General features: G+C 44.2%; 1 protein-coding gene across 1 annotated transcript; it reads right to left on the reverse strand.

Moving 5' to 3' along the window:
• Nucleotides 1-2014: 2014 nt before the first annotated feature.
• LOC148502717 (exonuclease V-like) lies at nucleotides 2015-23384 on the reverse strand. The gene is made up of 6 exons (XM_088449477.1): nucleotides 23084-23384; nucleotides 14257-14314; nucleotides 11808-12070; nucleotides 11606-11710; nucleotides 4894-5066; nucleotides 2015-3106 (listed from the first exon to the last, which is right to left on the reverse strand). Exons 1-6 carry the CDS (start codon nucleotides 23274-23276, stop codon nucleotides 2639-2641), a joined length of 1260 nt encoding a protein of 419 aa, XP_088305603.1. The 5' UTR covers nucleotides 23277-23384; the 3' UTR covers nucleotides 2015-2638.
• Between the last annotated feature and the right edge of the window lie 324 nt (nucleotides 23385-23708).

A 23708-nucleotide genomic window follows, 5' to 3' on the forward strand; every position in this document is an offset into this window, starting at 1 on the left:
TATGGGTGTCAGGATTCTGGCTGTCAGGATGCCGCTGTCGGTATTCTGACCAGTGGCATCCCGACAGCCGGGATTTCATATCCAAACCAAGTTCAACAGCAGCCCTGTTCTGGATTTGGACATACATTACATCCATGTTTGAGTGTCTGCAAAAAACGTATAAAATAACAACGTATAGAGAATAAGAGATTAAGTACCAACCAATCAGCTCCTAACTTACTTTACAGGCTGTGTTTAAAAAAATGGCAGTTAGGAGCAGATTGGTTGGTACTTTATTTCCATCCAGTTTTTCTCTCTCCAAGGCTTAATACATAGAACCCTATATGACTACCCTGCGCCATGCATCCTCCCTTTGCACAAGTATAATGTACAATGCATATGTACATTGGCGCTGACATTGCATGCAGGTGCTGCGACTGACTTGTATGCTAACTTGGTTAAAAAAAGTCAAACAAAAATACTAGGGGCTCCATTTTCTAACGAGCTTTAGGAGTTCAAAACGCGTTGCGTGTGAATTCTACTGTTTCTGATATTTATTAAAGCCTGTTAGTGGCAATGTAATGCAGCACTATTTTCTTTATGTTTTAACATGCAAATAAAGGTATTTATAACTTACCGTTTGTTGCTTTATTTTGAACTCTCCAGCCCCATGCTTCTGTTAAACTGTGTTCACAAGTGCTATGGTCTTGTCGGGGAATGTAATGTGGAAGCCCACGTTCTAAATGCCGACTGCCGGCTTCCAGACTGCTTTATCCCAACTAGGGACGAATGACGGAAGTCTAAATCTAGACGCCTGTCATTAGCCCGATGTCGGGAGACCGGCGCCCGGCATCCTGATCGAGCGGATGCTGGGCGCCGCAGCGGACAGCCGCGGGGGCGGGTGGTTAGGTTTAGGGCTCCTGGGGGGGACTTAGGGTCAGGCATCCCCCGGGAGGTTAGGGTTAGGCTAGGGGGAGGGAGGGTTAGGCACCCCCCAGGGGGACTTAGGTTTAGGCAGTGGGAAAGGGGGGGGTTAGGTTTAGGCACTCAGAGGGGGGGTTAGGGATAGGCACAGAGGGGAAGATTAGGGTTAGGCACCCCTAAGGAGGGTTAGGGGAGTTAGGTTAGGTTAATAAATACTTACCTTTACGACGATTGGGATTTCCTCCTTTGTCGGGCAGCCGCTGTCGGGAATTGAACCATGCAGCCAGCGGTAATACATATCACACCCCTTGTCGGATAGTATCCAGGTCTCAGCAGCTGACATTTCCCTTCCTCCCTCCCTCTCACAGCAGTCGGAAGCCCCTCTTCCTCCCTCTCCCCCGTAGCAGACAGCGGACCCCTTCCTCCATCCCTCAGCAGCGGGAAGCCCCTCTTCCTCCCTTCCACCCTCTCCCCCGTAGCAGACAGCGGACCCCTTCCTCCCTCCCTCCCTCCCACAGCAGCCGGTGGCCAACCCTTCCACTCGCCCGCAGAACCCCAGCACAGATGACCTCCCCTTACTTGCGAGACAGCAGAAACAACCTCTCTTTCCACCCAGCAAACAACACGAAGGGAGGTTGTTGCTGGTGCTGGCGGGGAGCAGAGCTCCGTCTCACGGTGCATGTGCCGGGAGTGCTAACATACGGCACATGCACCCACTACAGTAAGAAAAAAAAACTTCCATTCGTCAGCGCTGTTTGGGGAGAAGAAACAGTGCTGACGAGATATTTTATCATTATCGCTCACTGGTGAGAAAACTATTAATAAATACAAGTTAAAAAAAACAAAAACGAGGAGAGTGGTAACGTAAAATAACACAGCAGGACAAATGCGTTAGTAAATGGAGCCCTAGGTCACTATAAGTGACATTGCAGCTACAACGTGAATAAGATGAAACATTCAGAAAGTAGTATGAAAGTCCAGGAATCGCTATCCATGGTGGAGTGTCGGAGTCGTGCATTGTGCCGCAAGAAGGATAGTTGTATGAGGACACATCTGTACAATGCAGAGGACACTGGAAATATCATTCCTTCATCACAAATGACAAATAATACATCAGAGATTATATTTATTATTTAAAAAAAATATATTGATATTATTGGAGACATATAAATATATATATATTTTAGTTAAAAACACAAATATCAAATGGATACACTAGAGACAGTAGATATGTAAGATTCGGGTACTTATGAGAACATTGGTTAATGAATACAAAATATGTACTATATATACATAGCACCTCAGGCCCATGAAATTAGCATGCCAATAAATCGGAGATGCTTTGTGGAATAAGATAAAAGCATTGGGCACGATTCTATTCAACGCGATGTAAATAGCGCCGGGAGTGAGCTCCCGCAGCTATTCAATACACCGCGCTGCCAAGTCCAACTAATGATTTCTTCTCTCATCCCTCCGCGGATGAGACAAGAAATCCGACAAAAGTCCCGGCGTGAGGCTGTTTTCTGCCCTTCGCGCCTGGAAAACAGCCTCGCGCCGGGACGTTAGGTCGGTGAATGCCCTGTTTAATACGCGAGAACAAGCCTTCCCCGACCTAACATCGCGATGAATTGAATAGCTCCGGGAGCTATCTCCCGGCGCTATTTACATCGCGTTGAATAGAATCGTGCCCATAGTGTTACGTTATTTTCTTGTGAACGGAAAAATGTCACAATCATCATTTACATTTCTTGTTTTGGGTCCTGGAAAGCAAGTTTCTAGATTTCTTTGTCCTCCACTCACAGGTACTAGCATAGTCACACATTCTGCACTTCCAAGCATCTTCTATGTCCACTCCCTGGACTTCTCTTAGTCCCTTCCAAAAGGATAAGTAGAACTTTAATTGCTCCACAACATTCTCCTTTTCAAAGCTCACCACATCATATCCTAACAAGGAGCCATCCCTTTGATAGCAATATTCGAGTTTCAAGCTATCAATCATGGGCAAATCAGAAAATGTGAGGTTCAGACAAGTCAACTCCAAGACATCCTTGAAGGTAGACACCATCAGGCCGGATTTAGTAGCATGCTCCTTCACTTGAGATCCCAGCTCCTGCTCTGGCCTCAGCTTCAAGTGCTGAATGAAAATGTCGGGCTGCAGAGCTCCCGTTACCATACCATCGAATAGCAGCTTGTAGAGAGACATCTGAGAGACACATTATCATGTATAAATGAATAAACAACTGGTTTCTTCCCTTCCCCATGACAGATTGATATCAAGCTATCATTAACATCCCCATTATATAAAAAATAAGCCTACATTTACAACAAGATCTATGATTAATAGAAAAAGACTATTCTATATCATTTCAATTAAGACTTAAATATACTCACATAACTTATCTGTTTAATAGAGAAATATCATTGCTGCGATCAATGAATATCCCCCTACAAAATTTGTTGAGCTTTACTTTTTAGGGCTAATTCCCATGATCAGCCCTGTGTTCAGGATGGTCATATCGCAACACTAACTGCACTGTGTGAGCAGCATACACCTTTAAGTGCGCTGGAATGCCTGGGTAAGCCCAATAGTGATAAACAGAAGCAATTTTCTGTGCACAACCTGGGCCTGATGCAGATTTTAACATAAATCAGCCATAAGTGCTCCCACATTTCATGCAAAGAAAAAAACATGCCTATATTAGCCCATATGCAGGAGATGTACATGTGGTGTGCCCCTATCTTTACACTTGGTTTGCTACTAGTCATTATCACTGTGCACATGCAGCAGTGATAAGCAGGCACGCTGAGAGCTGCGGCGGGCCCGGGTAATAGGGGGCATGGCCTAATCGCGGGAGGCGTGGCCATGCCCCCTTCCCGGAAAAAAAATATATATGCAGCGCCGCGAAGCGGTGCTGCGCGCTGGGGAGAGGCGGCGCTCTGAGCCCCCTCAGCCCGGCGCAAAGCCAGAGGGGGCGCGATCAGTAGGAGACTGCTGTGGCTGCTGCTCAGCAGCCACGAGCAGTCTCCACTGCAGCTCAGCACACGCTGTGTGCTGGGCTGCTGTGAGGGAGGGGGAGCGGCGCCGGACCCGGGCCCCTCAGGAAGCCCGGGCCCGGGTAATCTGTACCTGCTCCCCCCCCTCTCGGCACCCCTGGTGATAAGAGCCACAGGGACGGATTCTGATTTGGATGCAGCGGAGCGATGGTTTTCGTATATATGCCTGCGTCCGAGTTTTACCATGCATGCTTCCAGATTTTGTATGTACAAAGTAGCAGTACAGGTTTGAACACAAGGTAACAGAAGTGTAAGGGGCATTTCTGGACGGTGACTAGGAGGTAACAGGGTTCGCTAAAAAGATGCAGAGAATTTGTGTCTTGGGAGTGTCACAGGTGTGTCGCTGCAATCGGTAACATACAATTACGCTGAACTGGTCACATACAGTAGGAAGCCACACACAGACGGAGGAGCTGCACCTGCCATAGGGCATGTGCAAGTTTCAACGGTGCGACCAATGATGGTGTCTAAGGATGAACCAGATGGTAATGCAGCATCTACATACGCTGCGAGAGGGCGTCTCAGGCTTTGCACATGGATGTACATCAGGGAACGGCTCTGTATCGGCATTAGCATAAAGAGGGGGGGGGGGCACCAATTCTCTTTCTGGCACAAGGTACCAGAATGTCTAGTTACGGCTCTGGCAAAACTGCAGAACTCCTGATATGTGTGCTGTGCTCTATATTCTGTGTCGTGTATGCGAGTGACTTCAAACTACACCACACTGCACACACATGCCAAATGGTGAACAGGTCCTTACTGTTACCTACTTCACCAATACATAGTTCATTTTTGCTATAGTTTTATATATTGTTTTGATAGCCTTGTCCCTTTTTCCTCCAGCCATAACTCTAGAAATGTCTAGAAAACAAAAAGAATTCAAGATGAGAACTGGAGGGTGTTGCAAACTTAATAACATTTCAGTGCTAAGTTTACCTGGAACGCGTGACCTTTCTTCTGAGCAGGTCGTGGTAGTGATGGGCTCACTCGTGTTTTCAGCTCTCTCAGTTCCAGATCGCCTTTGGAGGAGTAACCCAATTCATCAATCACCCCCACCACATATATACCATCAAGCTCCCTAAAAACTGGAAACTCTCGAACACAGCCACCTAACATCAGAAACAGGGTAACAATTAGGTTGTGTAAAAGTCAAATACATTTACCAATGTACCCAATAAGTCATATCATTCCAAGTTCCATGAATACTTTATAGAGTTTTCTGCCAATGTTAATAACCATTTAAAATTTATTGTGAAGAAAAAGTTACTTTAGAATTAGATACAAAAATCATGAACTACAAGTGCCAGCATATCCATGGCTGCCACTTGTAACAAGCATCATATCCAGTGCCCAATGAGACTTCTAGTGCCACAGGAAATAAATACTGTTAAATAAAAACAGTGAAACAATATCCTTTCTTACAGACTGTAATTCAATGGGAAAATGAATATAAGAAAACAACTGCAGCTCACATATGCTGCTCCTCCACGAACCCCATCACAAATCACAAGCTCCCCAGCCCGTCACTAACTAACCAATACAGAGCAGCTTTGCTGTGATTAGAGCATGAGAGAGTCACTCTGATTGGTTAGCAGCAGGCTGCAATGTACATTGATACAATGTATCTGTGAACTAGTTTGTATGTTGATCATCATCACAGAACGTTGCACTAGCCCCCTAGCAGACGCAGGAGACACGGCTACATCTTTACTGGCAAGCCTCTAAACCAGTCATGAGGGGCCATGTGATAGCCTATGTCTCATATAAAAGAAAATCTCTTAAGCAAAGGTTCCAGCAGGCTAGTGCTTCGGTAGCCACAGCTTATACTAAACTGTTGCAGGATCCTCCTGATTCTCACTCCAAAATATATAGGGATGCTAAGGCATTATACGACCTGTTATGTTTGGAACAAGCCCAAACTAATCTTAATTTTCAAAGGAACAAATATTTTTGTTGGGGGAACCGTTCTGGAAAGCGCTTAGCAAGAATGGTAAAATCCCATAAATCATCTAAACCTATTTCTTTACTTAATTTAACCCCTTCTGAACCCATTAGGATGCCCGATAAAATAGCAGACGCATTCTTACAGTACTACGAAACGTTATACCAGACACCTATAGACGACCCAGAAAGGGGAGTGGAGTTCTTAAATCAGGCAGGATTAACTAAACTCACATCATTAGATAGGGAGAGTCTCTTTTTGCCTATATCAGAACAAGAGATTACCTCTACTATAAAATCGTTACCCACTGGCAAAACTCCGGGCCCTGATGGGCTGTCAGCGGAATATTATAAAATGTTCACACCACAGGTCACTCCTCATCTTTCAGTGTTATATAATTCAATACTTAAAGGGAACCCGGCACCACCTACATTTAATACGGCACGCATCATAGTTCTTCCAAAACCTAATAAAGATCCTGCCCTGGTCTCCTCATATCGCCCAATTTCTCTGCTCAATCAGGACCTGAAATTGTTTTCCAAGATTATGGCCCAACGTCTACAGTTACTGCTCCCTAAATTATTACATCCGGCTCAAACAGGTTTTATTAAAGGACGTCACTCTACTCACAATATCCGCACTGTCATAGCGACAATGTACCAGTCACATGCGGAGAAAGGGAGAAAAAATATTGTGGTGAGTTGTGACGCGGACAAAGCATTCAATAGACTATCTTGGTGTCACTTAATACGTATATTTAATTACCAAAGATTTGGCCCTGATTTCATTCACATATTTAAAACACTATATCAAGATCCGAAAGCCTTTTTGACAATAAATTCATTAAACACCCGACCATTCTGTTTGTCTCAAGGTACGAGACAGGGTTGTCCGCTCTCACCACTACTTTTTAATTTGGCCCTAGATCCCCTATTACGTCATTTTGAAAAGGAAGGGGGCTGGCGGGGCATTTTTTTGGCAAAGCATGAGATAAAATTTTCGGTCTTTGCTGATGACCTTTTATTATATTTCGCTCACCCCAAGGAGGCTATACTGCTCCTTCTGCAAATTTTACAAGTGTTCGAGGAAATAGCGGGTTTTAAAATTAATTATGCTAAAACTGAGGCATTGGCCTTTTTTGGGGAGGCTAGGGCGGGATGGGGAAACTCCTTTCTCTTTAAATGGGCAGATAAATACATGACTTATTTAGGTGTCAATGTTTCTTCACGCCCTTCTCAATTATATGCTGTTAATTACACCCCACTATTGTTAAAAACATACACAGATTTTAATAAATGGGCCCATCTTCCATTGTCCTATATAGGCAGATGCCATCTTTATAAAATGATCAGTTTCCCCAGGTTTCTTTACATTCTCCAAATGTTACCAATTATCCCAGATAAGAGAGACCTTAGACTTTTTAATCAGGCTTCACAAAAATTCATATGGGCAGGAAAACGCCCCAGAATTTCACTGTTTAAGTTGCAACAACAGACACATTTAGGAGGGATAAACCTACCATGTCTCAGACAATATGCCCTAGCTGCTAATTATCGTATAGCAATGGATTGGATTGGAAGGCATAACATTTATACCACGTACTCTATGGAGCAGGCATTTACTCCACACCATAACTTGGTGTCCCTTTTACACACCCATCCTCTTAGTTTACCTCCTGCAGCTAAAGAAACTATGTTAATAAATACGACATGCATAGCATGGCGAGTTATTAGATCACAATCCCACTTATCCAAATTGTCCTCATTATTTTTGCCATTATGGGGTAACCCATCTTTTTCACCTGGCAATTTAGCTCAATTTCAATGCTGGCATGCCAGTGGTCTTCGATATACTTATCAATTCTTACACGACCAAACACTCCAACCTCTCACTCGCTCTCAAATGCAGGAGAAATTTCCCTCCATTATTATCAATCTATTTCCTTATTTACAGGCAATGAGTTATATTCAGACCATGTTGCGTGGACTTTTAGCAGCTGATCTAAATTGGGGTCTAGATGGTGCGTTACGTCGCAAACCACAGGGACCGTTCTCTACTTACTTTATATATTCTAGTGCCCGACCTCTGATTAATTTAGAATTAAGTACCACAGGTCTTGCAAAATGGAAGGAAGTTTTCCCGCAAATCCCCATAGAGACCATTGCTCTTTCATGTCTTAAAATGAACAAACAATTGGGATCAGTCACTTATAATGAAATGCATCTTAAAATTTTGCAAAGAGCATATTACAATCCCAAACTGAAATATATTATAGGCGATGCACCTAACGCCAATTGTTATAAATGTTCAGCTCCTGACGCCGATATAGTACACTGCCTGTGGGACTGTCCACATATACAGGTTTTCTGGGGTAAACTTAATAGTTAAATTAAAGAGGTCCTAAAAATCGATTTTATGATCTCTAAAGATTGGGTTTTCTGGAATATATCCACAAACACACATTCACAGGGTTTGACAATAGGAAATAAACTACTTATGACCAAACTGACAGCAGCTGCAAAAAAGACCATTCTTTCACAATGGATTGAACCTAACCCACCTACTCTTACATTGTTACATCCGAGAATGATATTTCTGTTTACCATGGACTGGACAGAGATGTCCACCGATAAAGAAAATCTTACTGAAAAGTTTTTTTGGCACATGGTTACCTTATATTCATAATTTATCCCCATCACTTAAAGATTCTTTACGGAGATGCTTCCAACTAACGTCTTGGTATAACTTGGAAGTACTTGATAATGGCCCTCCCTTTTGACTTTGATTATGATTTTGATTCATACCATAAATGTAGCTGGCCCGTTAATGGTATTGACAATAGTAAATGTAACTGTAACTATATATGTAACAATATATGTAGTTGTTTTTTGTGTGTGCAATTATAATTTATATCTAGATTTATATACTGCAAATATTTTAATTATTCTGTTGGATATTTCTCTGCAATGTGTTTATTATGCTGAGGATAATTCAATGATATATTTGTATCATATTATGTTGTTTTTCCTAACAATAAAATATTTTTCAGAAAAAAAAAAAAAAAAGGAGACACGGCTACCGACAGGTATATGTATGCATTTATGTCCAGTTCAGACACATTTACATGCCTTACTGTACTTGTCCTGCGCTTAACCACCTCTTCCCTCCCCGATTCTACTTTTCTATGTAAAACAAGTCATAAGTGTAAAGATACATCCAAATCTTTGTATGGACATGTGTGTACGCATTTTTTTTAATATGTATGTGCAGAATGGGAACTCATACTTTAAGCTAAACAGACATAGGTCCAACTCACCATCAGCCATCTTTAGTGTGCTTTCATAACAGTATAGAGTGGTTTGAGGTTCAGCCACATAATAGCCTGCTCCCACCAGATGTGTATAAGTGCTGGTCAGTGGCGGTTCTAGGAGGCGGGCAAGCAGGGCTTTTGCCCGGGGTGCTGCGGCTGCAGTCATCCCGCCGGCGTAGTCCAATCTGATGGCGCCCGCTCTTGTCCGCCGCTGCGCCACCATTACAGGCAGAAATGTGATGGCGCTGCCATGAGGTTCAGTCCCTTCGTCTCCCAGAATGCCTGTGCCATGTGACGCAGTTGCTCATGGCATTCTAAGACTGGGAGAAGCCGCAGGGAAGAGAGGAGTGTGTCACGGAGGAGCAGTGTGCATCCTCGGCCTGCCTAACTCTGAGAAGGCAGAAGGAGGTGTGTCACTGAGGGAGGAGGGGGCATTAGAGTGTGGCATAATGTGTAAGTGGCATTACTGTGTGTGGCATAATGTGTTATAAAGGGCATTACTGTGTGTGGCATAATGTGTAAGTGGCATTACTGTGTGTGGCATAATGTGTTATAAAGGGCATTACTGTGTGTGGCGTAATGTGTAATGGGCATTACAATATATTATAAGGGACACTACTACAGTGTGGCATAATGTTTATAAGGAGTACTACTGTGTGGCATAACATGAATGGGCTCTGTGTGGCATAACGTGATTGGGCTCTGTGTGGCATAACGTACAAACTCCCGCAGTGCCATATTCACAAACTGTGCTGCTGTTCCCAATCCCTCCCAGTAAGTCGGTGGTGCTGGGTGTCACGTCATGTGTGGCATAACATGAATGGGCTCTGTGTGGCATAACGTGATTGGGCTCTGTGTGGCATAACGTACAAACTCCCGCAGTGCCATATTCACAAACTGTGCTGCTGTTCCCAATCCCTCCCAGTAAGTCGGTGGTGCTGGGTGTCACGTCGTCATGCATGGCATTCTGGAAGCGGCCACGGAAGAGGATAGAGCAGCAATGCATCCACATTCTGCTGGGCATGCCCCCCAGAGTGATGAACAAGGGGCGTGTCACGAAGCCACACACCCTTTTCTGGAGAACACCCTCTTTGATTTATTATTTTTTATTTTCATTGAAAGCTCTACAAGGTTTAGAATCGGCCCTGGTGCTAGTAGTACAAATCTTGTAGCTCAAGAGGACAACACAATTTTCTTATCAAGCAAATTCACTAAGAAAATAGCTGTATCTACATTTGTTTTGGAGACAATGGCAGCCATTCTACGTAGCATCTGTAACGGGTAACAGCACAATTCCAGAATCTCCCAAACTACATAGGGCCAGATTCATTTAGCCACGAATAAACCGCAATTGTGCGAAAAGTTTACACTGTGTCAACTTTTTGCCCCAAATGCGTATTACGCTATACCATTAGGCACGCCTTTTTGCACGTGCGAATTCTTCATAGACAAAAGCACCAAAAAGACTTCACCATCTCAGAGCATGTGAAATGTTGTGAAAACCCCTATTTTTGCCCCAAAATGTCGGGACTTCGTTCAGAACCCCTCGGCAGCCAAACCCGCCTCCCCAATGACTAATTGGGCAAAAATAATTTTTAATTAGCTTCATTCTCTTAATAATGACATCTTATTTTTGGGATGAAAAAGTAAAAAGTGTTGGGAAATGGGTTTAAAGTAGTGGGATATCCTTTTCACACAAATTAAGAAACCCCTAACAGACTTCTATACTGTTACTCAGTGTTAGTTTTACTTTTTTGGGGGTACAGGCTGATTTCCCCACTTTCAGTTGTATTTTTCGCACATTACACAATGAATAATTATAGGGCGAATGCCGCTGCGCGTCTTTTACAATAGGATTGGGCGTATAGTGGACACACACTTATGTGCCAACAGTGACAAGTGGGCGAAGAGTGTGAAATGTTTGCACATTAAAGTTTTTGCGTCTAATTGGATCCAGCCCTAAATCTTGAATACAGACTCCAGTTCTTCTCCATTATTTTCTTCCTAAGGGTCTGTTGGTCAGGTTGCATTATACTAAGATGTGGACATCCAAAATGACAGCATTTAGCCAAACTCACCAGAAACACATGTATATGGCTTCCAAATGACAGCCAGCAGATTTACTACAGGTTTAAAATTGAATCTAGAAATAAAATAATGAATCTAAATATTTATAATAATAATTCACTTATATATAAATTTAAGCTTAATAATTTAAACTCTGGGTCCCTAAATTGGCCAACATAGACAGCAATGGACAATCATTTTTTAATGCCATGTATTCCTAGTTCATCAGAATCCTTATTTATATTCAATGATATTCATGCAATAGATAGATGTGCGAAATACTGAATAACTGAAGTAATCCTGAATTGCAAATATACTATTTTACATACCTGACTGCAAAACCGGGATCATAGCTAAAATGTTGAGACATTTTATAGCCCAGGAGTCTTCACGGGTCTGTGCTGCCACTGATACAAGATCATGTACCTCCAGCTCTGGAAAGTAATCCATGAGAGAAATGAGTAGATTTGCACAGTATATTAAGGGTTAGAAGACAAATGGTTATTTATCCAAATACAGGATGCGGCTAACCTCTGGCCAAATGTATACTAGATCCTTCATTCATTGCTGCTGTTTTCTCTGGCCGTACAGGTTTCGGCTGTTCCATGGTGTACACCATTTGCTGCTCACACCAGATTTGGGAACACACGTCAGTCACAGTCACATACTTCAGGTGATATTTCTCCAGTGGTACTTCAGGCTCTTGCTTCCTTTTTCTTTGCACATTGTCTAACAGACTGTTTTCTCCCATCCCATACTGAAGCAGATTATCTGCAGTCTCTGCACTCACATCACTTCAAGAGAGAGCATGAGAAACAAAATCAAATTGGCTGTATTACATCATTTGGAAAAGAGCATTTTTTTTATTATCTTTATTTTTGAAGCAATGAATGGTACAAGAAAATATAACAATCATAATATCAAATGACATATGAATTAAGATAAAAAGTGTAACAAGTAATCATCAAAACAAATAAAAAGAAAAAGAATTGTGCTCGTCCTCTCTCCCCCAACCCCATATCCATGGCTGAAAGATTAGAGGACAATGGGTGGATCACCCTCTACCATACGTGTCATATACCAACAGTATTGGATAATGAACCGTGAAGTTGAGCTCTAACAGCACTAGATAACATTGTAATATAGCTCTCCCATACACCAAAAAATTGTTCCACTTTCCTGTCGCTCTCCTACATCACACCCACACATTCCATCCGGAAAAGATAAAAGAGTTTAGCCTTGAACAACGACAAAGATAGTGATTCAGGGTTTATCTAAATTTGTAAAATAGACTTACGGGCTGCTGCACTAATTGCAAGCAGCAATTTTTTACCACCTCTGGAGATATTTTGACCTCTTGGAGAAATACCAGAGAGCGCCCATTCAGGGGTTAAGAGCAGGTAATTTACTAAATGTTCGAAAAGAGCATTTTTAATGGTAACTAGATCATTCTGTTTCAAGTGCTCTCATTGGACCAAATAAAAAGGTTCTAATCTCCTGTGTTGAATGCAGAGGAGAGGGCAAAACAAACCAAAACTGAAAGTGTCAATTACCTCCCTTAACAGATTTGTCTTCATTACCACATATAGGGGTTGACTCTGAGTAATCCTGAATTGCAAGACCGGGAACATACGGTAGCTAAAATGTAGAGACCTTTCATAGCCCAGGAGACTTCACGGGTCTGTGTTGCCTCTTTTGCTGGTCGCCTGTCTGCGACTTTATGCAAATGTGACTATAAGGCCCTTCGCTGTTGTACAGCCGTGCATCCAAATGTGCAAGGACACACCGATGACAATGACATAACAAACCCATAAGACAGACCACCCCCATGTGTCTGAGCAGCCACCTCCCAGTCACCATCCAGGAGCGCCCAATGCATATTCAAAGTTATTCTCAATGCGTGCGTCTAAATTTGCAACTGTGAATCTGTATGAACAAAATCGGGACACGTATGCAGTAAAAACAAAATCACACAACTACTCCCAAAGTTAGGGATATCCATCGGTAAGTTAACCAGTGATGGTCACCATCAATGGTGCCACAGGTGCTTCACAGCAATCACATACACATCTTTGGCAGTGAGCCAATCAGGGAAGAGACAGGGCTTAGAGGGGCAGCGCTAAGCTCCGTGTCCCTGATGCTGAGGTAGGAGCAAAATCCCCTCCAAAAAAACAAGAGAACCATTGGATCTCCAACATGGATGGCAAACCCAGCAATATAGTTACTGTGCACAGCGTAAGAAAATAGTCTGCTCTTGTACAGTAGAGACCTTTGTAAAGAGAGATGTATATGCTATCAATTCCTTTACGTTTTAGCTTTGGTGGAATAGCAAATACAACTGTGTGCTACAATGGGGAGGAAGAGTAGGGGTACCCAAAATTAGATCTGGGATATCTCTAGTCAACAATCCCCCAGACACACTCACTCCATATTCTCAATGCATGACAAAAAGGTCCAAATAAGCATCCATTAAATATAAACACATCATATAGGTTCAATTTAGAGGCACATTCAATGAAGCGCTAGTCTCCAATGTGCCCCTGCGGGTATTAGGGTTACACTGCTTATTTTTGTCCAAGTAGCAAAGGCATTGTGTGAGGCTCCTATATGACTTCTCTAAATTAATTCTGCCCCATAATATATAATGTACCAACAAAAAGAAAGATCAGGGCTGTGACATGTAATATTCATTTCATACATAAAACAATAAAAATGTATTAAATTGAATCAAACCCAGGATCTGTGTCAGGTAGAATTGATGTAACAATAAAATCCCTACAGCCATATAACTTATCAACATAGTGAACATTCATAAAGAAAACCTCTCAATGATTCCATGATTGTTGTATGCAACAATGTCCACATAACAATAGCTATAAAGGATAATTAACATCATATAAGTTTGAGTGACTTGCAGTGATAAAATGTGAATATGAAGACAGCTGGCAAGTATAATAAATTAAATTGCCATTACACACACATTTTTCCAGGGCTTGTCATTTCATGTTCCATTTGTTTGTCTCTTTTCTCTTCGTCCCCTAAAAATAAAAACACTTTGTTTTAAACCATGAATCAGACTAAAAGAAGGAACATTCTGATTGGATTAGAAACATTTTATTCTTTCTTCTATACAGATTTTCAAATATATTATATGTTCTATAAGGGTTGGGAAGCCGGTTCTTGGGATCCTGTCGGTTAGAATCCAGACAGGGTTAGGATACCGAAACCTATTGGTAAGTACCCTAACCCTACCCCTCCATCCCCGCACCCTAAACCTAACCCTTCTCCCCTAGTGCCTAACCCTAACCCTCCCCCACTAGTCTCTAACTCTAACCCTCCCCGCACCCTAAACCTAACCCTTCCCCACAAATGCCTATCCCTAACCCTTCCCCCCTAGTGCCCAACCCTAACCCTCCCCCACTAGTGTCTAACCCTAACCCTCCCCCTAACCCCACTACTTACCATCGAGATGCCAGCGCCAGGATTCGGTCTGGCATTGGGATTCCGGCACTGGCATTCTGATCGCCGGCATCCCGACAGGGGAAGATTATAACTACTTCCCGTTCTATAAACGTAGGGATATAAAACTAACTATTACAGAAGTGGTCACAAATTTCTGTAATCTCAGAACCAATAACACTTCTTTATTACCATACCTGTCAGCAGTAATAATTTTTGGGATATGAAAGATAAAAATTCCTTTGAGGAAATCAATGTGGGTGAAGAACCATGTTAGCACTAGTAAGGAAAAAGAAGAAACATTATCGCTGGATGCTGAGTTGGGCATATGCCTGTTTGCGTAGTATAAAATCCACATTTGTGCTGTGCATGCACCCCTGCCCCCCACCACAAAGAAAAAAGAAAATTATCCATTAAGTACCTTTACTAGTATCTTATAATTGTGTCACACCTTGGAACAGGGGTGCCGAGAGGGGGGGGAGCGGGTACAAAAATCCCCGGGCCCGGGCTTCCTGAGGGGCCCGGCGGGGGCCCGGGACCGGCGCCGCTCCCCCTCCCTCACAGCAGCCCAGCACACAGCGTGTGCTGAGCTGCAGTGGAGACTGCTCGTGGCTGCTGAGCAGCAGCCACAGCAGTCTCCTAAGCCTGTGGGGGGAGCGATCACACTGATCGCACCCCCCCTGGCTTTGCGCCGGGCTAAGGGGGCTCAAAGCGCCCCCTCTCCCCAGCGCCGCTTCGCGGCGCTGCATATCTTTTTTTTTTCCCGGGAAGGGGGCGTGGCCACGCCTCCCGCGATTAGGCCGCACCCCCTATTACCCGGGCCCGCCGCAGCTCTCAGCGGGCCTGCCTGGGAAGAAGGGACAAAGAAAAGAAGGTATGGTCTAGAGTACAGTAAGGGCATTTTGGAGTAACTGCAAACAGTTGAAAACCAATGCTACTGCCTACTGTGGCTGTATACAGGGCCGTAGAGCTGGCCCGGGCCCCATTACTATCGGAGGCATGACCTAATTGCGGGAGTCCTGCCCACGCCCCCTTAGAAAAAATAAAAACAAGTCCAGGGGGCAGAGGAGAGGGACTGCAGCAGTCTCTCAGCACCCTAAATAGTGTACACACGTGTTTAATACCTAAGGAAATCACAATTGTGAGTGAAGAAACTGGTCACGGAAGGAAATTGAAATAAAGATACATATATTTGCAATAATAACAACCATGATGTGCCGCCGGGTGGGAAATATCAGCCAGTAGCAGTAGTGCCAACTTGCAAGCAAAAAATATGGTAGTTGCTCAATTAGCTTAATGATATACTACAGGTGCTTGTAAAGGGCGGGGTTTACACTGAACACAGAAAAAAGAAAATTGCCCCCCAGCACACTGCAGATAAATAAAAAATACTTGAATCCTACATGATAATAGAAATTCAGAGGTATTGGTTTACATACATTTGCAAATATATGAATAAGCGCTGGGCCGACGTCCTTTTACACTTCACTATCACCTTTTTTCCCCTTTTCGTGTGATGCCCTGGGGATGGTCCTTGGCTGGAATTTTTTGGGGTGCAATGCTTCTCGGACGTGAACCCCTTAATGTTAGGGACGCTGGTATAGAGGAGCCTTGACGTCGGCCCAGCACTTATTCATATATTTGCAAATGTATGTAAACCAATACCTCTGAATTTCTATTATCATGTAGGATTCAAGTATTTTTGATTTATCTGCAGTGTGCTGGGGGGCAATTTTCTTTTTTCTGTGAGTAGTGCCAACTTAGCAGTTTTCTCCTCGCACCAATGTGGAGTGCGAGGGAAATCTTACGATGCTGGCGGGCAAGACATGCGGTTCCAGAACAGCACATTTGTGTACAATTGAATTTCCTCCTAAGGTTTAGAATAATTTTTATTGGCAAGTTTGTAATATACTCTAAACCTTGAAACTGCAAGTGTGGAAGCATGGTTGGTGTAATGGTTAGCACTACTCCCTCAGAATACTAAGGTATTGGGATGGATTCACATCAAGGCCCTATGTGTGTGAAGTTTTTATGTTCTCCCCCTGTTTATGTGTATGTTCTCTTCGGTTTCTTCCCACACTCCAAGGTAGGTTAATTGGATTCTTAGAAAAAAATAAAATAAAAATACTATAGTGTACATGTGGCAAGGAATATAGACTAAGTTCTACTGGGGAATGAACTAGTGTGAATGACTAATATTCTCTGTAAAGCTCTGTGAAATATGTGTGCATTATATAAATGTTAATAAATACATAAAGTTTATTGTGAGCAATCAAAGGAGGTGTCGGTTTAAATTTCATATTAGCCATCAGCTGTGGCAGAATGTGGAGTGTTTGGAATGTGTATAAGGGAGAGGAGGATGTAGTGTAGCGCCTGATACTGGCTTTAAGTTGCATGCGGAGACGTCCCGATAATTTTGTCCAATAGTGAACTCTTGACCGGTTTGAAGTAGTGATCCATACACCATCAATGCTCAATGACCTGGGCCATGCATTGGAACACTACATGGTGTTTCTGCATCATTTTCATGGATAATTAGATAAATGTTGGGCCCTGGCATGAAGGGGAAGGTAGGCATATAATGTTGGGAATTTGGGGCCCAACCCATGCATGCTGTGCTTCTCTGACAAGCTCTGGTACTTTGTGCCTGTTGTACCCCTATTAGCGCTACTGGAGACAGGTCTGGGTAGCCCAAGATGTACACTATTGTTCTTTGGAGCATGCAGCGCAAACACACTGAAGCCAAATGCATGCTCAAATAGGTTTAGTATATAAGGATGATGGTGACCATGTCAACAGTGATAATTATAATGTCAACAACGCAAATTTGCCAGCAAGCACAGACACCCACTGTGTCACTCAGTCAGTCAGTTACAGCATGGCATCGCTAATGATATCCCCAGATTGTACTGCAAATACAGATGACTGGGAATATCGTTAACGACCCACAGGAGCGCGCATCATTAATGATCTAGTGCGTACACACTAGAAGATAAAACAAAATTATCGTAATGATGTGTTGTTATCGGCAATATCGTTTAAAAAAACGTCTAGGGTGTATGCACCTTAGTGCTGGGTACACACTGACAGATAATATTGGCCGATCAATTAATCACCCAATATATCGTGTGTATGTCAGTCAGTGTGTACCGCTGTGCAGCACAGACAACGCACTATGGCCCTCATTCAGAGCCGCTCGCTATTTGCGGTCGTTCGTTCTAAAACAAGGGGTGGCTATTCAAATGAACCGTTCGCTAACTGCGGTCTGTTCACGCCTCTAAGTCTGAACGAGCGAGCAAAACTTGCAGTTGTAATTTTGAAAAATACGCCCCCTGGCCGCTCGCATCCTACGTCATGTACGCTATTTATTAATCGAGTACATCGAACAACGTATGAACTGCTCGCTATTCTTGTGGCTGGTTTTTTCAACCGCTATTTTGCGAGCAGTTCACAGTAAAAAAAAAACGTGACATGGTCAATGACACTGCTGTATTAATTATGCACTCCCTTAAAACGCCCGTTTTGACCTTTAAGCACGCCTGCGATCTAATTCCACACCCCCGTTTTCAAGCACCTTCCCCTGTTACCACCCACATACGCCTTCCTCTGTCACTCAAAATAGCAGGCATTCGCTATATAGCGAACAAACGATTTTCGTCCGCACTGACTGGTTCGCGCATGCGTATTAAAATCCGTACGCATGCGCAGAATTGCGAACATCGGTCAGAATGAACGAGCGGCCGCTTACGAGCGGCTCTGAATCAGGGCCAATGTCTGTGAACGTCGGCCTGAAGGACGCCAGCCGGAACGAGGTAAGTCCGGAGGGTTGGGGGTTTTAGCCACCCCTAGGGGAAGGGTTAGGCACCCCCCGGGGGGGGGGTATGGATAGTCACCCCCCCAGGAGGATTAGGGTCTGGTAAGGATAGGGTTAGGCCCTAGGGCGGCAGGTTAGGGTTAGGCACCACTAAGAGGGGGTTAGGGGGAAAGAGGGGTAGGGTACTTATCTACACTGTCAGGATCTTCTCACTTCAGGCTGCTGGCGTCGGGATATGAACAGGCGGGACTTCAAACCCATTCCCAATTAGGGGGACTCCTGCACATCCAGAGCAAGTCTGAGTGTGTGAGTGACCCCCACCCGTGTGAGTAGGGATATTGGACCTCATTCAGAGCTGCTCGCAAAATGCGAGCGCTCGCTCTGAATGAGGGTGGGCACTTTTCTTTTGAAAGGTGCCTCCTGGCCGCTCGCTAAGCTGTGGGTTACCACCCACAGCTTTAGCGAGCGACTAGGTGATGGTCGCGATTGTCGAGACCATCGCAACCATCGGGGCTTGCGACGAGACCCTTGCAGTAGGGTCTCGTCGACAAGCCCCAGGCAGCTACCTGCTCCAACAGATCAGGAAGCTCCCTATTGACATCACTGGTGATGTCAGTAGGGCCGCCTACAAACGGCAGGCATTCCTTCAGGAGTGGAAAGTAAATTGTTCCACTGTAAAAGGTACAGTTTCTGTGTTTTGGTGGCTGGTGGGCAGAGTGCAGCTCTCTTCTGCAGTTTTCTGAACCATTGGGATGCCTGGTTGGCCTCTGCTAATTGCTGTTATGAATTGATTTTTCTTCTTTTTTACAAATCCAGCAAACATGTCCCAGTGTCTCTGTATAGCTGTATTGCCTGGTTTCTTTTTGGTCATCTCTTTTATGGAAAGGTTTGTCTGGCCTACCCAATGGCTGCATCCCTCCCCTGGATCTTTAGCAATGTCAAAGTTTCTTCTGTGTCTCACTCGCCAAAATCTGGGACATCTGCTGCATGCTCTTGAACTGATCTCTTGCCTTTTTTTAGAAATCCAGCAAACCTGTCCCAGCCTCTTTGTACACCTGCTACAAATGCATTGTTTATTCTCACCTCTCTCTTAGCTGCTTTTGCCTGGCCTGCCTGCTTTCCTCTGTGTCTCTCTGCTTTTTTGGACTGTTTTCCTCGATTTTTCCGTCTCCCTGCTTTGTCTGGAGGTTTTTTTCTCTTAATTGTTCCCATGTTATGGCAGAAGACAACAATAGGGCTCTTAGAGAATGAAGCAAACTTGCAATATCACAAGATGTGACTGCGCAGTTTGGAGTTTCTGAACACAGAGCTTCAAATGTTTCAACAGCTGTACAAGTAGTTCTGTGATGTCATCAATAATTGTAATTGTCACGGCCAGGGTTTCTCGGCATGGTATTCACCAGGTATTACCTGTGAGGTAGTTATGCCGTAGGGTCTCTGGCAGCGGTGCTGGTGTTTGGTGAGGGGCATTGGCTGCGTGTGGTTCTGTGCGGGCACATTGTCAACACTGCCAGGCCTGGTGAGGTCTGGCAGTGTTTCCGTTCCGTTGGCATGGGCGCCGCCATCTTGCCTGCGGCCATGTGATTCCAGCTGTCCAATCCCGGTAGGTCATGTGCTCATTCCAGCCAGTCACAGCGCAGCACTGAGTATTTAGGAAAGTCCAGAGCCTTCCTTCTTTGCCAGTGCAACGTGTTCCTCAGCTGCAGCTGAGAGAGAGTACCTGTGCCTTACCTGCCTCCCTGTCTGTTACGCTACTAGCCTGAACCTTGCCTGCTCCAACCTGCTGGATTTTCCCTGCACCCTCCATATACCTTTTCACCTGCCTGAGTACCTGAACCTGCTGTTTCCCTGCACCTTGCTTCATTTCACTTCCAGCTGGACTTCACTACCTCTGCCTGCATCAGTTACAGCTCATCATACCTGTATTCAGTTACAGCTCATCATACCTGTATTCAGGTACAGCTCATCATACCTGTATTCAGGTACAGCTCATCATACCTGTATTCAGGTACAGCTCATCATACCTGTATTCAGGTACAGCTCATCATACCTGTATTCAGGTACAGCTCATCATACTTGCATTCAGTTTCAGCTCACCATAATTGTATACTGGAGTGTTCCTGCCCGTCACTATCTGGACATTTCTTCATTAACCCTCACTACAGTTATCAAGTGCACTTTAGTGATAAACCTGGACTTTTTCATTTGCCATTCCCATGTCTTCCAAGTCACTTATTAAAAACACCACTTTTTCATTTAAGTCTGCTTCTGTGTCTGCTCCTATCACCACCCCGGGTCCACAACAAATTCAGAACCGCACAGTGATGTCACAAGCAACTGCAGTGTGCAGTGGAGCTTAGTCCTAAAGCACATACATTATGGCAGTTGATGTATATGTAAGTTTAATCCTGGCCAAACTGTAAACAGTAAAAGATATATCTAAAATGTACTTGTGCTCATATTAAGACATTAACCACTTAACTGAATTTTTTTTTCACACAATGCCCCCAAAATTGTTGTTTTGTTTTTATCAGCAAATTATGTAAATAATAGCTATTTAAACTTGATTCAATATATATTTTTTACCAAAAACTGTAAAAATAGCTATTTATTACAGAATGTGATAATAAAATGTACAATTTTGGGGTTATTTTTTAAAACAATTTTTTTTTTTTATATATATATATATATACACACACACACACACACACTGTAGACACTGCCAGATCACTGTTGCCAGCATTGATCAGGCACATGCCATGGGGACAGACAGCAGAGGTGGCGCTAATGCTCCAACCGTGTGCTGACATTCGGAAGTGTGTACCGGCGGAAGGGGAGGGAGGTCCCGGCGGCAGGAACTTCAGCAGACGCGGCGGATGTTAGGAGCTGGGCTGCGGAAGGCAGCCACGCTGGGAGGAGCGTGTCCCACCAGCTGGACATAGTGCAGCAGCGGTGGCGACTACAAGGAGTCACGGCTACTGCCTTTGAATGGGCCGGGAGGGGTGAAGCCAGCTTCCCGATCACTGCTGGCCACACTGATCAGGACATGCGGCTGCTGCTGCTGCTTCAGACACAGCTGTCTTTGCAGCGAAGCTGGGAAGGGGATGATGCCGGGCGCCCGATCACTGTGGCCAGTAGTGGTCGGGACACAAAGGAGGGGGAGCCGATGGTGTAGAGGGACCAAGAGGTCCCTCTTATATAGGCGACTGCGGGAAGATTAGCTTCCCGCAGCTGCCCAGTGGGCATTTCTGACTGGTCGTATCTGATACGACTATGCCAGGCAAGTGGTTAAAATTAATAATTTATAAGAGAGAATACATTTTGGAGATTAGACTGTATTGCTGACAGTATTTATCAGAATAGAGAAGCATTTAAAACAGCATTTTATTTAAATTTTAGACAGTGGGTTCCAGTCAGAAATACCACAGACTGATCTTTGTGATGCTTCCTGCTATGTATTACAGAAAAAGTTACCAGTAACCTACTAGGCTTCATTTTCACTTTAAAAGTATGGGGCCAATTTATCATAAACAGCCCTTTTGTGGCGATATGCGAGACCTTTATGTCAATAAGCGTAAGATGTCTGCCAGACAGAGATAGGAAACTGCAGAGACATGATTGGTCTGCACAGTCACAGTTCCAACAGGAGCTTTAGTAGGAAGGTTTCATATTCATGTGATCACAAAGTGACCCACATGCTCTTTAGTAGGGAAGTTTCAGGTTTATGTGATCATTAAGTGCCATTATTCTTTTTTGTCACTTTAACAAGGGGTATCTCCTTTAATTTGTATACTTTCACATTACACTGTTGATATAAGCAGTGGGGAGTGCAATTGAGGTGATTAAAGGAAAGTGCTAGCCACATCCTGTGATGCAGACCACACCCCCACAGCACTGGTCACGCCCCACCACATCACTAGTCACACCCCCTGAGGCAGCACACACAATAGGCGCTTTGTAAATTTGAGCTCCAGGCCATACTTACCTACTCTCCCGAAAATCGGGTGCCACTCCTAACACCCCGCAAGAGGAGGCAAGTCTCCCGCATCGTCCGCCGCCCCCTGCGACCGCATGTAAAAGTCGGCTGTTCAGGTGACGATGACGCGTTTCGTGCTAAATCGCATAGTCGTAACTCCGCCCCCTGCTTTGTAATGCCGGTAATATCTGCATTATAAAGCAGGGGGCGGGGCCACGATGATGCAAACGTGCGGACACGCCCCCGCTCTACCCATTACAGCCGCCCTCACCCTACCTGCTGGAGGGTCCCGGAAGGGGCTGCCAGAAAGTAGGTATGTATGCTCCAGGCCATGTGGACCTTAATCTGCCACTGAATGGGTCATGTTGGAGGGTCTGGGTCTAACCAGACCTTAATAATAGGACTACAGAATATATAAGTGCAATACAGAAGCACAATATTACACATACAGTATGAAAAAAACGGCCTCCAATCCAATGTGCTCTGCGTGTTGCAATGTGTATCATCATCAATATAATTGCTGAAGCAGTAATCGCGCCCTGTCGCTGCGTCACTCACCACGGGCAGTTCCGTCATGGAGCTGCAGCAGCTCAGAGTCACTGATGTCGGAGAACCCGTCTCCCCCACTGTTATTATTCTCCTGACATGCCGGCCGCTCATCCAGCCCAGCGACAGAGGCGCCGTCCATGTCTCCCAGTGCTGCAGCATCGCTCTCTGAGCTGGCGGCGGCGGCGGCGGCGCCACTAAACATAGTTTTTCTCTTTATTGTTCCTGTGTATCACCGGCACGGGGATGTTATCTCCTAGATGGGACGGGTTAGTCTTTTGCTCTGATGTGACGTAATGTGGGTGTTACCCGAGTCACATGAGACGAACCATACATTCATTGAGCCCACAATAATATAAACATACTCCAGTAGTATCCTATGTAGTACTGCTTGTGTACAGTAGTACTGGACTGGTTTAATTCTTGTGAATGGCGAATTTTCTAAAGAGTTTACATTAAAGGAAAATAATAAATTCAATTAATGCTTAAAAGGTTAAAATAAAAGCTTATATGACATATGCTAAACGTTTGCCTCCTGTGTAAGGTGTTACTGATGGATAATTCATACAGTAGACATACTGTGTAAAATTTTATTATTGTCTTAAAAAGTAAAAATAGCGTATATTTGCCTGTGCAG

Source organism: Taudactylus pleione, unplaced genomic scaffold, assembly GCF_031769625.1.
Source record: "Taudactylus pleione unplaced genomic scaffold, aTauple2 ptg000485l, whole genome shotgun sequence".
NCBI lineage: Eukaryota > Metazoa > Chordata > Amphibia > Anura > Myobatrachidae > Taudactylus > Taudactylus pleione.

Excerpts from the sequence above, each read along its gene's own strand:
- LOC148502717 (XM_088449477.1), bottom strand. The coding sequence starts at position 23,276 with ATGTTTAGTGGCGCCGCCGCCGCCGCCGCCAGCTCAGAGAGCGATGCT. Across the intron at positions 14,315-23,083 it reads CCATGACGGAACTGCCCGTG|GGGACGAAGAGAAAAGAGAC; the intron begins GTGAGTGACGCA and ends TTTTATTTTTAG. Across the intron at positions 3,107-4,893 it reads AGAAAGGTCACGCGTTCCAG|ATGTCTCTCTACAAGCTGCT; the intron begins GTAAACTTAGCA and ends TGTGTCTCTCAG.